General features: G+C 36.7%; 1 protein-coding gene across 1 annotated transcript in view; it reads right to left on the bottom strand.

The window, feature by feature from the left end:
- The window catches only part of LOC145243965 (kinetochore-associated protein 1-like), a 208,545-nt gene that overhangs the window by 39,653 nt on the left and 149,970 nt on the right, over nucleotides 1–18,922 (bottom strand). Inside the window, exons 43-48 of the mRNA XM_080107095.1 lie at nucleotides 17,213–17,411; nucleotides 11,437–11,517; nucleotides 9,983–10,078; nucleotides 9,033–9,123; nucleotides 5,660–5,718; nucleotides 2,090–2,321 (exon numbers count right to left, since the gene is read on the bottom strand). Coding sequence (XP_079963221.1) covers nucleotides 2,090–2,321; nucleotides 5,660–5,718; nucleotides 9,033–9,123; nucleotides 9,983–10,078; nucleotides 11,437–11,517; nucleotides 17,213–17,411 — 758 coding nt within the window. The remainder of the gene's footprint in view (nucleotides 1–2,089; nucleotides 2,322–5,659; nucleotides 5,719–9,032; nucleotides 9,124–9,982; nucleotides 10,079–11,436; nucleotides 11,518–17,212; nucleotides 17,412–18,922) is intronic.

Below are 18,922 nucleotides of genomic sequence, written 5' to 3'. Positions count from 1 at the left end.
AGGGACCATCATAGATTTAATTGCCTCTACATTTCAACTATTTGAAAAAAAGAAAAAAGAAAAAAAAAGAAACACCTTGAGCCTATCCTCGATCTGCCAAACCAGCAGGACATATTTAACGGTTCCCAAACTCCAGCTATATAACAAAACTCATATCAAGATTTCATTGAAGATCAAGAGGATGACAACCAAAAGAGATTGGCCGATCAGATATGTGTTGAGACTGATATGTCGCTTTTGACAGCTGAATGACTGGCTCAAAATGGTTACAAGTGATGAAATTTTGTTTGTTGCAAAAAGTTCTTAAGAGTATGGAAATAAGTCAAGTAAGATGAGTATTTCAACTAGTAACCTATATGACATAAATATTCTTAATCATGCTTAAAAATAAAAACATTGTGACTATAACATTTAATAGGTTGAAATCAGAGTTTGAAAAGATCGGCTTCAGAGTTAATATGGAGGAGATGAAGCATGTGCTATCTGATGCTAAAAAAGATAATATCTAACACATAAGGAAGATATCTATATAGTATCTGTAAGCTTTGAACTGGCTTGACCTCCATCAAATGCTATAATTGACGTCACAGGTACTTCAACCTGCAAGTGATACATATAGCAGATGAAGATAATTTCATTTGCAACATCTGTTGAAATCAGATTCCCATGAAAATATACATTGTTGCGGATGTAAAAAGTCTATAAATTCACGTAATGCAACTTATTCCAGTGAACAGACAAGAGTATGAAACGACATATCTGATTTATGATGTCTTCAGGCAGCTGTTGACAATTTTACAAAAGGATTCCATTGTATGCAGGAATGGCTGCATATATGTCTGAACTGTACTCCTCTGCGAGATGTAATCGATAATGAAACATCAAAGCAACACGATGTTGGCAGCGGTACATCGGATGGAGAAGATTGCCAATGTAACTCTACAGGCGTCGATAAGGAAGTATGTTGTATAATGATGTCTCAGCTGGTACGATCATGTTATCCGCTGTCAGTCATCAAAAATGCTCCAAATTATGTCCCACATTTGTGACAAGGATAGTTACCCTTTTATAAGAGCTGGGATTCTCTTACATTTAAAAGCCTTGTGCCTGACATTTGCTGATCACATGGGGAAACATGTAACAAAAGAAGAAAAACATCAAGCAAATATTATTTTTGAATGAAAACAGTGGAAATGCAGCCAACTCTCTGGAGAATTGAGACGACAACTAAATGATGGGAGTAAGCCTTTTATAAGACAGTATAACTGTAATTTCTTAGAGAATTGATGTGATGTCGGCAGGGATATAACAGACCTTCCAGATATGTCCCCATGGCAATCAGAGAGTTTTTCATTGAACAACAGTACCACGCATGGATGTTGATGATCCAAAGTTACATGATAGGTCGCTTATGACATGGAGACGATCAGTTGGTGATGATCAAATTCTGGCATTCAGCACAAGTTAAATAGCAATAGATAAAACCTAATTCGAAATCTAATGGGTAAAACCGTCTTCTCCACCCTACTTTTTTTTAATCACAGAAACGATGTAGAGAGTCTATCTTTGCTCTATTGATATTTTCATGGCAGGTGTTAAACTGATTTATGCCACCCTCCCCTACAAAACATTTGCAACAAATACTTGTTTACCTACAACAACTGCCAACAATTTCCCTTATTATCTATCTGTACCTAAAACTAAACATAAATTCCATAAGAAAAGTTTCTTTCCTGTAATTATTCATTTGTAGAACATAATAGTGCTGAGCTGCTTCCCAGCTGACTATAACAGTCATTTTCAAGTTTAATATAAACAAGTTACTGCTGAGCTGTTTTCTTAAATATATAAACACTATCAAAGTTTCACCATTACCGATCATCACAGTGTTGTCTCACTGGTCACCTAATCTTATCCTTGAGTGGCATTTAGGTCTTGATAAGTGAGAAAAAATACAGAAGAACAATTGAAAGTCATTCACAAAATGCCTAACCTTAATGAAATGAACATAATAATTAACTTCCATTTTAATGTAATCATTTCTCTTCGTTTTTCCTTTGGAAATTATGTTGTACATTTGTCTCCTTACCCATGGGAAGTTCCTTCATGATGTGTGTACACAAAGCAAGAGCAGATTCACAATCTTTGATTTCACTCATAGCAGTTTTGACAGAATCAAGCAGGTGATTGTTTACTTCTTGGGGATCCCATTTACACCTGAACTTGTCCTCCAAAGTGCTGGCATTCGTCTCGTTTGAGGAATGTACATAAGCTTGGATTGTATTCTGCACTGCGACCACATACAACTGATCAGATGACAACTGAAAATAGTGAGAAAACAAAATGAAATTAACTCATTTTTTTTTTTTTTTTTTTTCTGCTGCTCAAATCCAAATCATGTTAAGTGATGTTAAGTCTTAAAGTAGAATGGTTCATTATTGATATTTAGTGGAAAAAAAAAAAAAAAAAAAATTATTCCATACAATCTGATGTAAAATACTGGCAACTGAGAACACAAGTTCTTTTGTTCTAAATCGAGATGGTAATGTTGAAACATGAAAAATATGACATTTCAAAATAACAGGAAAACTATCAATATACTTATTAGTGAAAAATATTAGTGTACACCAAAAACCATTGAAAATAAGAGTAGAATTTTAATAAAAAATAAAATTTACTATTTGAAGTCAATGAACACCAAATGACAAGATCACATGGCATGTTCATAGTAAAAGAAGGGAGATAATCCACGACATTCTAGCTGGATGTGAATGTCACTCAGAGTCTGTGAACCAGACTAGTAGAAATAGTAAATTGATTTTACGTTTCTGAATTTTTGAGATGAGGATTTGTTATATCTTGAGTGTCATTTTCACAACGTTTCAGTCGATGTAACCTCCAACCTTCTTCCAGTGTTGTCTGCAAGGACCCATAGCGCAATGGTTAGCGTACTTGGAAAAATCAATTGTAAAAAGTGATATTCTCCTGAAGATTGAAGATTCAATTCTCAGTATGGGCAACTGAAAAATACAATCATAAATTACTTAGGACCTCTATCCAGTTGTGGCTGACAGAACGAGAGAATGCTACCCCCATGGAGTAAATAAAAGGTTCCGTTCGAAATTCTATCCAAATTCCCAAGCTTGACAACATAAACCTGAAGAAGGTCGGAGATTGCATCAACCTAAACGTGAAAATAACACTCAAGATGGGAAAAGTAGTTTGATGAATCCATGTAACGAATATTTGGGAACAGTAGTTTGATGAATCCATCTAACGAATATCAGTTGTAGAAATCGGTTTGATCACTAGTTAGGATTGGTTGTTCCTGATCTGTAGATTGTGTGCTTGATATTTCATAGACACTGTTGTTACATTGAAGGTTGGAGGTTGCCATTAGCAGGTGAGGTATCGTAATAAACTATCAACAATAAAGAGCAAGTTTACGAGTAGATTTAAAGAACATTAAAAGGAAGCATGCTAAAACAGGGCTACATATATACAAGGATTATTTATTTACACAGAGGAATATTGAAAAATACAGAGTGTGTTTGTATAAACACATGCATGTGTGTGTGTGTGTGTGTGTGTGTGTGTGTGTGTGTGTGTGTGTGTATCATGCATGAACTAAAATGTCCGTTGTGCGTATGCGCTCATTGTATATACATATATGGAGTTAGAATATTCTTTGTGCATATGTGTGTCTGGATGTTTGTGTGTGATCACAAAAATTCATTAAAATAAGCATTGAATGTTCATAATGTATGCAAGAGTTAAGGGAAACATATGTATTCATTCTTACCTTGATAAAGGTAAACGCCCTATCGAGGCGTGTGCAAAAAGCATGTGTCTACCTCGACGGTTAGACGGGAAGAGATAGAGATAGGCAGCTAACAGAATAGGAAGTAGAACACTGCCTGTCGGCTAAATTGGGAATCACGACAAGGGCAGGTAACCATGCATAGTTGAGTAATATTTCTGTGTGTGTGCGCGACTTATGTAATTGCATATCAGTTCAAAAAGGCATCTGCCCATAATACTCCCCCTCCAGATAGCCGGAGGCTAAGGAGAAAAGAGGTTGCGACAGGAAAAAATATCAACAAAAAGAGTTCAACGCTTGTATAATTGTGTGGAAAGGTCACAGGATGATCAATGTGAATGCAAGTGTGAGAGATTGCAGTCATAGATGCATAATGGTGCCGAATCTAGGAAGTGTGCACAAGTGTCAGCACAGTTGGTTGAAGTTAGTTCGCATCAGTTGCAAATGTGTCTGCAAGGAAATGAATCCATTCCGAGAAAAGAGAGTTGTCGAGATTAGCGCGACGGTCACAAGTGAGTCTGCGGGAAAAATGATTTCATCTGTGATAAGCGTGGTGTCAACGTTGATCAGATGACTGGTGTAACCAGTGGGTCGGTTGGATTGTGAACATCCAGGAAGGAGTTTCGTAGTGTGCGTTTGACAGCTTAACTCATGTTGGCTGGGTAACTTGCCGGTGAGATCGTTGGAGTTTACTGTGCTTGACAAGTGTCTTTGTCAGTTTGCTTGTTGTGTTTGTTGTTGTAAAAGGTTGATATGCCATAACATGTTATTGTAGTTTATTATTTCCTTTCGCGTACACACACAGAGAGTAAAAAAAAAAAAAATATTCTGTTTTACACTGTGTTTTTGAAGATGTGCAAGTGTTTTTATTAGTATACACTGGTTGGCTTGCTGTCGCTTGTTCTCTTCCATATTTTTGTTGAAAACTCGAGTTGAAACAGCGTGAGAGTCGCTATTTTAAGTTTTTGGTGAGCTTGTTGCCACTCGATCTCGATGACGATACAGAAAGCTGGAATCTTTTTTTTTTTTAAAAGTGCGCACATGGTGGAAAAAATATTTAGACAGCGAAAAAAGGTTAACATTTGTGACATGTAGAAATTTGAGAAAAATGCTATTCAGTTTTGTTATTTACGTTTTTTTTACTGCGCACACATGTGGATGAAAAAAATGTGTATGCCTACTAGCATGAGTTTGGCTGAAACCATCTTGTTGTACATGTGGCAGGGTCATTTACTCGTTGCCAACATGTTGAAGAAAAATAGGATTTTTCTTTCTTTTTTCTCAGTCGCAGAGGAATGTTTAATATATGTATATGGAGTTAGAACATTCATTGTGCGTATATATTCTTTGTGCATACGTGTGTCTGGATGATCACAAAAGTTCATTAAAATAGACATTGAATGGTCATAGTGTATGCAAGAGTTAAGGGGAAACACGTATATTCATTTTTACTTTGAGAAAGGTAAATGCCTTGTCAAGGTGTGTGTAAAAGGCGGGTCTACCTCGACGGCTAGATGAGAAATGAGATAGAGAAAGGCAACTAACAGCACAGGAAGTAGAATACGGCCTGTCGGCTAAATCGGGGATCATGGTAACCAGTGCATAGTTGAGTAATATTTGTGCACATGTGTGCGACCTATGTACAGTTTGAAAAGGCATCTGCCCATATCCAAATAATATAAATTGATTTTATTTTTTTTTTTTATTAATTTTCAATAATTTTAGGTGTACACTAACATTTTTCACTGATAAATATGTTCACAAGTTATCTTGGTATTTTAACTGGCATATTTTACATGCATTTCAATAAATATTCTAAATAAAAATAAATAAACATACTTGAAGAATTGTTGCTGCCGAAAGCCAAGTTTGTGTATTCTTCACATCAAGTTCCTTGGCTGTAAAAGTAAAAAATAAAGAAACATAAGGAATAAGTAATTGACAGTAATGGAAGTTAGGAATTATTTGAAGAAAAAACAAGTGAAGCAGGCATAGTCCCTTGTGAGTGCACAGTGAACGAGGCATAAAAAAAAAAAATGACTAAGTTTAGCATTTGCTTCCCCCAACCCCCACCATTTAGCCCCAAAAGTCCCCAAGGGATGTCAAATCCTGATGAAAATGAACAAACGCTGCAGTTTTAGGGCTTAACATATGTTAAGTTCTGTACCATGGGGGGAGGGGTTTACTATTATATATTTTGATTCAAGAATCCAAGTTGTTAGGAAAAAAAAATAAAAAATAAAAAAATAAAACAAATTTCATAATTTTTTTTTCTTCTTATGAACATCACATCTCCATTACTAGTTATGAACATCACATCTCCATTACTAGTTATGAACATCACATCTCCATTACTAGTTATGCTATCTATTTAATCTTGATAGTAAAAAAAAGATTGATTACACTGCTACTTGTTTTTGATTTTCAAAATATACAAAAGAATTTAGTTATTTTGTTTTTCGAAAGAAATTTGGATTTTCGTTAATCTTATATTTTTTAAAAAATGATAGTAACTATAAGAAAAGAAACATTACATTAAAATATTTATTTCATCTCAAACTTGAAAAAGTTTTCTTGCAAAAGTTAAAAAAATAAATAATATTAATATGAACAAACAGATGCTGGCTGTATCTGCTTTAATGAATTCAATTAAATTAAAGCAATGACAGATAAGTATGAGCTTAATTTAATATTTTTATTTTATATATTTTTTAAAGAAGTTTTTTCATTCAGTAAACAATCTATAATATAATTCTCCCCTATCTATTTACATATATGTACGTTTGTATGTCTGCCGAAAACTTTCAAGAGAGGCAATGGATTTTCATGAAATTAGTATTGTTTTGCAGCTCGACCCTTCGGATGACAAAAAATTGGCTTAAAACATTAATTCCTTTACCCTCAACTGGACACTTTTCTACAGGGAGAGGGAGGGTCGCTTTTTTTCGCTGATATTTTCGAAAGTTATCCTCTCTTTTTCATTGACTAGCCTTAATTTAAACATTCATCACTTCCGGTCTGGCAATGGATGCAACAGCAAAGATATCAATTTTTTTTCACATTCTTTTCCTCCTTCTCAGTACGTTTTTTTTTTTTTTTTCTGCTCAACACACACCTCCAAACACCTGGGCACCGCCAGGCACTCAGGCTAGTAAAAAATAAAGGAAATGATAAACACTTAGCAAATTTGATGCCAGTAGTTTTCATAAAAGGTTGTTAAATTTTTTATCTTACTTGAAAATTAGTCAATTAGCATTTATGTTGCGACATGATTTAAACATATCCAGGTCATTAGTGTCCCAGGCATAGGTCTTTACTGTACATTTTCATTTGTATACCAGTAACATAAAGAGAATACCCACAAGGATTCATGAAAATTCAAAGATCCCTAGTGCTTTCGATTTATTCTTAAATCATCAAAATAATAATTCAAATATTCTGGCATTATTAGAAAAGACTGGATTTGGAAAAATAAGGTCAAATAAATCATTGAAATAAGATCAAATAAATTTTAACTTTTTAGAGTACATGGAGTAAAAGTGGATCATGCAGCTTATTATAGATTATGGTAAAACTGATTGGGATAAATACTAGTTCTGTTCTGGGCAATTGAATAGCGATTTATCCCTTCTTTGTCTGAAGCTGGCCCTCCACTTCTGTTCCTTTTGTATCGTTGGCCATCCTTTATTTAATCAGCTCAGTAAATTACAGTCAGAAGCAGGGAGGAACCAGTAACAGTAAGTATGTGTCAGTGCTCAACATAGTAAGTGATTCAGTTTTATTCACTGTCATTGTCACTTTCCTCTTCATTTTCTTGTCTCTTATAAATAAACTTTTTTGACAGTGATATTTACAATACATGTATTGTAAATTTTAATTGTAATAAAGTTTCCTATCATATTTTTACCATCAGCGAAACAGTGGTGATTGGTATGAACTTTATTTCAGGCTGGGGTGTCACTGTTTTGTCCTAAAGTGGGGTCAAAACCTCAACAAAACAGACATTACCTGTACACAAATGAAAAGGTACACTAATGACTGAACCACTAATGACTGGTCACCGACTCAAACATGTGACAGCAATAGCAAAGAATACTTTGAGACTAAATAATAAATTCAAAAATGATAATAAAAAGGGGAATTAAGGGGACATTTTTTAGAAACTATCAGATGAAATCATATGTATATATAACTCAATGTATTTGTGCAGGAGTTATGCTTGTATGTAGAAAGAAAGGTTAAAAAATCTAAAACAAAAAAACAAAAAATACCAGGAAAAACAATGGAAGTATCCCTGAATCTCTAGATGCACCCTTAAGGGCACAAACCTCCTTAGACCTTCAAATATATCCCATTGTGATTAAATTTATATAATGTGTATAAAATTCTAAAATGTCTTCAAGCCCAACATAAACAAATTCCTGATGAATCGCCCACTTAAGACATTTTATCAAATCTCCAATACTAACGATTAATACGATACTATCCCATTGATTACTGTACACGCAATAACCCTTATCCCTGAGTGGCTTCCAGGCCTTGATAAGTGGCGACCTCCATGTAAAAAAAAAAAAAAAAAAAAAAGAAAAAAAAAAAGAAAATTTCTCCCGGGAAGAAAATGGAAATGGTTCTTAAGTTCTATATTATCTCCAACATACCTAATATCTACATACTTTTAAATAACCCATGGAGGATGGAATTTTCTTAAAACTTCAAATATGTATATCCAATTTTAATGAAATATAAACCATATTAGGCACTAATTCAGGGAGATTTCCAACATATCAGCTTCTTCCCACTATATTAAGAGGCAAAACTGGGGGGTGGGGGTGGGGTCAATAAAAACAAAGAAATATTATGTTATGAGCACAGTGAAAAAGTATATGGTAGTGATCTTCATTTAATTCCAAGTTAAATTGTCCTGTTAATATAATTTTATTTCTATTTTAATGTTAATTGTGAAAATATATGTGAAACAATATTTTTCTTTGCTATTAGGGCAAGTTAAAAGGGGAGATCATCCCAAAGGAGTATGACATACAAAATACATTAGATAGAGTAGTTAGAAAAAGAAAGGAAAAAAAAAAAAAACCGGTAAAAGATTCCAGAATTATTTTACAAAAGATTGAATTATTTTTTTAAAATTTTTTAAAAAATAATTGATACAAAAAATTTATGGAGGAAAATAATAAATATAAAAACAAAAACTCACTTATAATTCGCCATGGATCTCCAAACACAAGAGGATGGAATGGCAGACGGTTTTCACTTATACGAGGCAAGCCGTCCAAGACAAACTGTAACTGGGAAAAATATGGACAGACAACAATAAACATTGGAAACGATAAGCAGACAAAATAAACGGATAAAGGTTATGAATGATCAACAATTATGGAAAAGAAAATTATACCTGTTTACGTTTGTTTCTTCATCATCATCATATTCAATTTAATGTCTGTGTTACATGCTGGTATGTGTTGGATGGCTTTAGGAAATTGATTTCTATCATAACCTATCTCTGGCCAGGTTTTATCACTTCCTCCCATGTAAACTGAACCTGTTACCTCAACTGTTCTACATCTACTAACCTAAGAATTTTCATCTATTCTTTCAACAAAGCCATATAATCAAAATCTTCTGTTCCGCACACATCTTGCAATACTTATTTGATCTTTAATTATATATAAGAGAAAGAAAATTAAAACTGTAAGTTTAACTTTACAATCACAATTTATTGTTTGACTGAATACTCCAAAAACCAATTTAGAAAGTCCTTATTCCGTAGAGTTTCAAAGAATGCTATTCTGGTTATTCTTCTCATCAGAGGACATAAAGAAATCAGCAAATTATATTTGTAGCAATGCTAAAATTTGCTAGTTAAGGCATTAAGTGAAACCGCAATTTATTGTAGTTATAAATTGCCAAATAAAAAAGTGAAAAAATGTTGGATATGTAAAAAAAAAAAAAAAAAATGTATATATAAAAACAAACCGCGTATATTTCAGCTTGCATGAAAATCCTCTCATGCAAGCTGAAATATACGCAGTTTTATTTTATATATTTTTTTTACATATCCAACATTTTTTCAATTTTTTATTTGACAATTTATAAGTACAATAAGTACATTATAAATATCAACAACAGAAAGAAATTAAAACTTACATTCTCCTGGTCTCCATCAATTCGGAATTGACATTCATAATCTGAAGGTGAAGTGATTCTTTTGTATCCTTTCAAGAAATTAATTAATTTCACACTCTGGGGAAAAAAAAAAAAAAAAAAAAAAAAAAAAAGTCAAAGATTAAACAGCACTTCTACACTATCAGAACAAAATTTTGTAATTGATTGAGTTTTCAGATAAAAAACAATGGTTTCACCTGATTTTTTTTTTTTTTTGTCAATTCCAATAAATTACAATGTTAACTTCAAAATTATGCAGTGGAAATTAGCTGATATTACTGAATTATTAAAAACAGTAACTTTAGTTATATTAGCAGGTGAAAAATTGCGGCCATCTTGTTTTTATAAAATAAATCGAAACGGAAAATTACGCCCCTTTTGAACTCTCCTGTGTCTTACATAAGCAAATACGATCGTTTTCTTCAAATTCAAATTTATTTAATAAATGATTTTCTACTTTATCGATTTTCGTAATTTTGGGATATAATCACACAAAATCTATAACAACTATTGCTTTTAACAACTATACAAATGCTCAGTATGTATATCTCTATAATAAAGAAAAAAATTTTTTTTTGTTTTCTATCCGCATTAAGAGAAAATAGGAAAATAACAAAAACCTTCATATGCTCATCTGTTTCACAATCCAATTAGTCTAACCATTCATGCATGTTTCCAGAAATTATGCATTCATTTATTTCCTATATTTTTTCTGCATTATCTGACTCTTCAAAAAACTTCTAAAGTGAAAGTAACTTTGATTTTTACTCACTTTTAAATATTTACTTGAACTGCTACCAATACCACCGGGTACTTTTTTGTTAGACGGGAATTTCAGTTAAATCAGCTAAATATTTCAGATTAAAGGAATATCATTCAGCTATTCAGAAAGCCAGATGCTTATATGTTCTGTAAACATTTTGAATCAACTAATTAAGTTTTAATGAACACTTGATGATGTACATTATGAAGTAGCAGCTACGCAAAGAAGATTAAAATTGGAAGCATGGTGGCCGGGGTACTCAAGAGATGTAGAGGACTACATAAAAAGATGCACAAAATGCACAGAACTCAGGAATTTCAAGCAAAAGAAAATACATGTGTGGCTCCGTGGAGCAGAGTACACATGGATCATGCCTATGTCAATGAGATAGGACTATTATTAATATTAGTAGACGCATATTCTTCAGGTTGGCCTGAAGTGGTGAGAGTATCTGATAAAAAAGTACCACCGTAAAACAAATATTAAGAGTAATATTTTCGAGTAATGCGGATGCTGATTTGCATGAATGGTTAAGAAAAATAGGATGTAGACTTTACAAGACCCCTCCCTGGTTGGTAAATTTCTAGAAATTTTATATTTTAGGTTACTGATGAAAGAAAATGTAGATGAAAATGAAAACCAGTATTTATTTATTTTTTTTTTAATTTCTTACCTTCTCAAGCAATGGAGTATTTTCGATCTGACTGGCTTCTTTTAGAATGAGAGACAATGTTTCATAATCATACATGTTGACCTTCAAAAGAAAAACAAAAAGAATTCAGATAAAAAAGAAACCAATTTTTTCTTTTTATAATGAACCTTAGAAATAGTCATGATAAAGGATCGTCATCTTTTACTCTAAAAAAAAATCTTTTAAATTTTGTAAATCAATAACACATCTCTTTTTGTTAATGACCACTAAATATAAAAATGTGTGTATTTGTGTTTTAATTAAGGAGTCATTAAGGCTAAATGCTTTTTGAGGATAATAGTTCATGAGACAAAATGTCAGTTAAATGATGAAGAATATTATGAGAGAATAAAAATGATGAATGAAAATGAACATTTAATTACTTATGAGGATGGTTTATGACAAGTATTTGTGACCTTGGATTTGAGATGACCATGTCGTCTCAAATCAATCAAATTAACACTTCTATTCAGTCATGGTTGAGGGAACAAGAACAATCTACCTTAATTGGGTTAAATTGGGGGGGGGGGATAAGTTTAGTATTCGATACAAGTTCCAAAATTTGTAGCAGAAGCAGCAATAACTAAAATGAGGGGAAAAAGAGCTTACCTCGGGTATGTCTGTTGTGTCACCAGTTGGGGGGGGGGGGGGGAGAGAATTCCAAGATGGCGTCCGGGGGTTTTTATTAGCATTTACCCCATGCAACTCTCGGAAAATCACGTTTCTGTCTCATGTGATTATGCAAATGGATAATTCCCGGCCACTATAAAAGCAGGAGGCTAGAGACGAGTCGGCAGTGTCCTGCAAACTGTGTGTGTGGGTGTTTCTGGCGATTGGAGTGTGTCTTCTTTTACCACGGTTATCACGGACAGGAATTCCCTCTCTTCTGGAGGTGGGCGATATTGACTATTTTGAAGTTGTACTGTTGCTGACAGAACATTTATTTATTTTTTTTTTGCCTACTACATTTTTGTTTCAAGCTATTTCGGCCCGAATATGGCGAAGGTGCGGATAAGCAGTGATATTATCAAGCCGTTCTCTGGCGAGGGAGACGTTGTAGCGTGGCTGAAAAAAGTGAGACTTGTCGCACAACTTCAGCAGGTGGATGACGTAGCGAGTCTGCTACCTTTATACCTGGAAGGCGATGCACTGGCCCTCTACATGGAAATGGAGGAAGACGATCAAAAGAAAATAGACCAGATTGAGGCTCGATTAAAGGAGGCATTTACTGATGACGCGTTTGCAGCATATAGAAAAATAACTATGGTTAGATGGGCTGGTGAACGTGTGGATGTGTACGCCAACAAAATCAGGCAGTTGGTTGGATTGGCCGGATTCACAGGAGAAAGCTCAGAGAGACTCACAAAATTAATTTTTGTCACTGGATTCCCTGACACCATCTCAATTGCTCTTCAACAGGTGCCGAACATCAAAGCCCTGACCATGGGGGAGCTAATGTCGAGAGCGAGAATTTTGACGACGACTGGCGAACAAAATCAGGATGTGGTTGCGGCCACACGCTCACCCAACGACAGGGCCCAGAATAATCCTGTTAACGTGATCTGTTTCAAATGCAATGTTAAAGGCCACCTTGCAAGGGACTGTCGAAAACGTGGAACACGGTGTTACCGTTGCGGTGAGAGTGGACACTGGGCTCGGAACTGCTCGGGAAACGAGCAAGGGGAGGACGCATAAGCGCCAGTCTCCTTCCCAACCAAGATGTGAACACAACGCTCCCGGTGATAAGCATCCATGTTGACGGGACGCGATGTTTGGCGCTTATTGATACAGGATGCTCCAGGACAATTTTACATGCAGACCGGTGCCGGTCTTGGAGAAAAACAAACGTAAATGTCAACACAATTGGTGGAATGTCCCATGCGTGCTGCGGTGTTGGAACGGTCTCTGTATCCACTGATGAAGGTGTGTCTGCCAGAGTCAATGTGTTGGTGGTGCATGGCAAGCCACTGGGATTTGACTTGCTTCTAGGGATCGACGCCATAAAAGCTCTAGGAGGTGTCGTTGTCAAGCCTACAGGATCAGTGCGGTTGGGCGCCAGGAAAAGTATTAAATGCGCAGCCATTTCTATCGATGAACCAGATTTCACTGCTACCTTTGACCATCAAAACCGAACGTGGACCGCATCGTGGAAATGGTCTGTGGACCACCCCCCTGAAAGGCTGCATAATCGAGTGTCAGAGTACCCAGTGCCAGCAGAAATTCGTGAAGAATACACGCAGGAGCTCCACACCTGGATAGATAATGGTTGGCTCGTGCCATACCCAGAGGATAAATTGGGACCCCCCAAAGGTCTAATTCCCCTGATGGCTGTGATACAGCAGAACAAAGCCAAAGTGCGCCCGGTAATGGACTACCGGGAGCTAAATCATTACGTAGACGCATTTACGGCCAACGCAGATGTTTGTGCGGCTAAGCTGCGTGAGTGGAGACAAAAAGGTGCTAACGTGTCTCTACTGGACCTCAGAAGAGCATACCTACAAGTCCGGGTCCATGAGACACTGTGGCCATACCAGACTGTGGAAATCGATGGGAAAAAATACTGTCTGACCCGTCTGGGGTTTGGTTTGAATGTGGCTCCCTTGATAATGAGAGCAATTGTCAGCGAAGTACTATCTCAGGAAGAAGTTATAAGCCGCGCAGCATCTGCTTACATTGATGACATTTTTGTCAATGAAGACGTGGTGCCCGCGACCCGTGTGAGAGAACACCTCGCGCAGTTCGGGTTGGAGTGCAAGAACCCGGAGCAGTTGAAGGACGGTGCACGGGTGCTGGGATTGGCAGTCAGGATGGAACGCAATGAACTGCGGTGGAAGCGAGGAAATGCAATTCCGGAGGCTCCCAGTATTGTTACGCGACGAACAATCTTTTCCCTGTGTGGTCGACTTGTCGGGCACTTTCCGGTGTGCGGTTGGCTTCGTGTGGCTTGCGGAATACTCAGAAGGAGAGTAAGTTCGGTAACGAAGGGCTGGGATGATGAAGCAAGGGACGCCGTACTACATCGTATGATGTTCGAAACCTTAAAATCTGCACAGCAGAACGATCCGGCACAGGGAAATTGGTGTGTGGACGGCAAAGAGCTGAATGTATGGGTCGATGCTAGCTCCCTAGCAATTGGGGCAGCCTTGGAGATGTGTGAAACTGTGCTGGAAGATGCATGTTGGCTGCGACCTGAAGATGACTCTCAACATATCAACTTGGCTGAACTGGATGCCGTATTGAAAGGCATCAATTTGGCTCTCCAGTGGCAGAGCAAGGTGCTACACATAAAGACAGATTCTGTTTGCGTATACCATTGGGTCTCGGACACGCTAACTGGAAAGGCGCGAGTACGCACCAAAGCAGCAAGTGAGATGCTTATTAGAAGGCGATTAAGCACTCTTAAGGAGCTCGTGAAAGAGTACGGGCTGACAGTGGATGTGACACTGGTTCCATCAGCACGAAACATTGCTGACCGACTGACACGAGTGCCACAGCGGTGGTTTGAGGCAATGAAAAAGAAAAACGGTCTTGACCCAGTGATAGGCGCGGTCCACACAGACGAGCTGGATGAGAGTCAAATCATGGCTATTCACAAAGATAGTGGACATCCGGGGGTGCGACGCACTACCTACTTTGTCAGGAGAAGATGTCCAACCACGACAAAAGCAACTGTCAGAACGGTCATACAGAAATGCGAGGAATGTCAGTCCATTGACCCAGCGCCAGTCAGGTGGGAAAAGGGAAAGCTGGAAGTTAACGAGAATTGGCAGAGAATTGGAATGGATATCACGCATTATGGCACCTTCCATTTTTTAACTTTAACAGACTGTGGTCCATCGCGTTTCTCCATTTGGAGGAAATTGGCAAGGCAGGACTCGGCAAGCGTGATTCATCAGTTGGAGGCAGTGTTCCTCGAGCGTGGCGCGCCGCATGAACTCCTTTTAGACAATGACACAGCTTTCTGCAGCAATATGTTCCAAGCATTTGCATGTAAATGGGGAGTTCACTTGCGATTCCGCTGTGCATACGCTCCAGCCGGGAATGGCATAGCGGAGCGATGTCATCGTACAGTGAAACGAATAGCGGCTAGAATGTGTTGTCCCATACAGGAGGCTGTCTACTGGTATAACATCACACCAAGAGACGACACATCTCCCTCCACTGCGCCTGCCAATAGGATTTATCAATACGAAGTTCGAGTAAAGGAGACCAATCTCGCAACTGCGTCCCCAGGTCCCAAGTACAGCTTTTACCAGGTTGGAGATCGCGTATGGGTCAGAAGACCGCAAAATCGATGTACCACGAGGTTCGGCAAGGGTGAGGTGACCAAGGTGATCAGCCCTCAGTCAATTTTGGTGGACGGTGTGCCTCGTCACATGAAGGATTTGCGCCCTCGCCATTATGTTGTTACATCGGAGGAAGAGGGAGACTCAGACAGTATGATGTCTTCTGAAAAGACAGAGAGTATGATGCAGGACGACGAAGAGGATTTTGAGCCATATAATGTACATACTGAAGAAGCGGAGGAAGGACCACCCGTCTTGCCTCTACGAAGGAGTACCCGACAGAAACGAATACTGCCCCCCTGCCCTGATTGTGAAACACCGCCTATGGAGCAGACTGGTGGCAATAATGGCGATGAGGAGGATGGCAGGGAGGAAGTGCTGCCTCCGGTTCTTCGGAGAAGTACCAGACAGAGACGACTGCCCCCCTGCCCCATTTGTGATCATGAGATCAGGGGGGAGTGTAGCAGAAGCAGCAATAACTAAAATGAGGGGAAAAAGAGCTTACCTCGGGTATGTCTGTTGTGTCACCAGTTGGGGGGGGGGGGGGAAAGAGAATTCCAAGATGGCGTCCGGGGGTTTTTATTAGCATTTACCCCATGCAACTCTCGGAAAATCACGTTTCTGTCTCATGTGATTATGCAAATGGATAATTCCCGGCCACTATAAAAGCAGGAGGCTAGAGACGAGTCGGCAGTGTCCTGCAAACTGTGTGTGTGGGTGTTTCTGGCGATTGGAGTGTGTCTTCTTTTACCACGGTTATCACGGACAGGAATTCTCTCTCTTCTGGAGGTGGGCGATATTGACTATTTTGAAGTTGTACTGTTGCTGACAGAACATTTATTTATTTTTTTTTTTTTTGCTTACTACATTTTTGTTTCAAAATTTGAGAATACATCTGAAGATTGCAGGTTACCTCACTTGCTGTTTTGTAGGAAAGAAGTGTTGTAATACAGATGGGAACTCCTTGAAAAGAAACTTTTCATGAAAATTCCATTTGATGTTAAACACACAGATGAAGACAGGAAAGTTCTTTGCATTTGTGCTATTAGCAAGATAAAGGAGAGGGATAGAAAAGGCAGAAAAGACAAAAAAGAGAACAGGTGAAGGGATTTTTTTTCTTAATTCTTGAATCAGAGATTAAAAAAAAAAACAGGTATAAAAAAATAAAACAGTAAAGAAAGCAAAAGTAAATGAATTGCATCATTATTTTCTTTCAACACATTAAAACAGGAATGGATTGGGTGAGGAGATAAGGAAATCAAGATAAAGAGAAGGGTAGAGAGAGAGAGAGAGAGAGAGTGGAAGAGATAGAAGTTTAAATCTAAAGATGTTCCACAAACTATTAAACTTCTATATAGTTTTTTTATGGCTCCTGAACAATGTTGGGTAACTCTGCTAGTTTATATATATAAAAATATATATATATATATATATATATATATATATATAAGAAAAGAAAAAATTCAACTAACCGAATTGATAAGTGTAGTGAGTGTTTTCATCAATCTTGACTGCGACTGGACACGTCTTATAGCATCAACTACTTTATTCAATTTCAATTGCCGTTTAACTGGATTGCAGACTGACCACTGATTGTGGGTTAATGTGATTGATTTGATGATATATTCAAGGTATTTGATCATCCCATCATCATTATCAATTTGGAAATCACTGAGACAAGGGGGGGAAAAAGGAAAGAAATAAAAATTCAAATTTTTAAACATTGATTTGATATGCATGTTACATTAATAAGAATTTTAGATTAGTAATTTATGAAATGTGTGGCAAAATAAAAGAAAAAGGTTAAGCTGGTTAAAGAAAATAATTAAAAAGCCTTGCAAAAATTGGGCAAAAATATTCGATTCATTTATAAACTTTAACTGTAAGGCTCACAAGCAAACAGGACTTTTTAATTGAAAACCATTTTTGGTTTCAAAAGAAAAGAAAAAATCTTGTTCCAAACAAAATGGCAGTCATCAATCAGAGAAGCTTTGAATTGTAAAAGCCAAGACGAACATGAAGAATAGGTTTTCTGTCAGGAAGTTGATCTGTACAAGTATTGGCTTGTGAAGTGCAGGCGGAAAGCAAATTCCTTTTCCTGTTAAGAGACAAAAAAAATCGTGTGCGGGGAATGCTGAAAGATTCAATATTTTTATGGAGCAATTCTGTTGTTTTTTTATTGGTTGCTAGCAGAACATGGCTCCATTTGATTGGTCAGTTCATATCGCCAGGGTGTATAAATAAAATCTTCCAACTTTCTTCAATCATACTCCAGTATAAGTAAAAAATTATTGCAACAATAATAAAACAATTTGATCGCGGACAAAAAAAAACATTAAACAAATCTGGTTAACAGCTAACTTCTATCACAACACGGTTTTGATTTTTTTTATTTAACAAAGTTGATGTCTACAATTCCAGATCAACGATAGGATGGAGAGGGTTAATACACATAACTGTTGCGAGGAAGACCTAAAAATGGTGCATATTGTTTTCTGATGACCAAAAATTATCTCTAGTAAGGATTGAATCTTCAACTTCTCCAAAAGTATTCAGGGAATTAAAAGGTCAAGCTTTATCACAGTTTATAATAACTAAGAATAACATCATAATTTAATTAACACTTCTACTCTGTCATAGTTGACAGAACAAGAACAATCTACCTTAATGGATTAAATGGGTGGGGGGTATTCCATACAGGTTCCAAAATTTGAGAATACATCTGAAGATTGCGTGTGACGTCAGCTGAAATGTCATAAAAATAACAACCAAGATGAGAAGCCCAAATAAAACAAACTATCTAGTTATCTACTCGCTTTGTACAAAATCTCTGCTACTGTTACAGCGATTTCGTTAAAAAACAAAAGAGTACATATATATAATTTTGGGTTTAAAGCTAAATATTAAATGAAACAAAAAATTATCAGAATTGGTTTTACAAAATCAAGCCGTGACATTTTGGCTAGTAGCAAAGTATAGCATCAGAACATATTACACTTCAGCTTTTCTGTCTTGAAAGAGAACATTTTCTAGATCAGGATAATTTAAATTTTTGTCCTAATACAGAGGGCTCTTTCTTTTTCTTTTCTTTTTTTTCCTTAGGAGGAGGAGGGGGGGGGTGTCTAAATTTCCCTACATTAAAAATAGACTTTGCAATGCTTGTGTGATAGCAATAATTAAGA

This window comes from Euprymna scolopes, chromosome 22, assembly GCF_053919585.1.
Source record: "Euprymna scolopes isolate OS-2025 chromosome 22, ASM5391958v1, whole genome shotgun sequence".
NCBI lineage: Eukaryota > Metazoa > Mollusca > Cephalopoda > Sepiida > Sepiolidae > Euprymna > Euprymna scolopes.
This window is presented reverse-complemented; position numbering and strand designations above follow the sequence as displayed.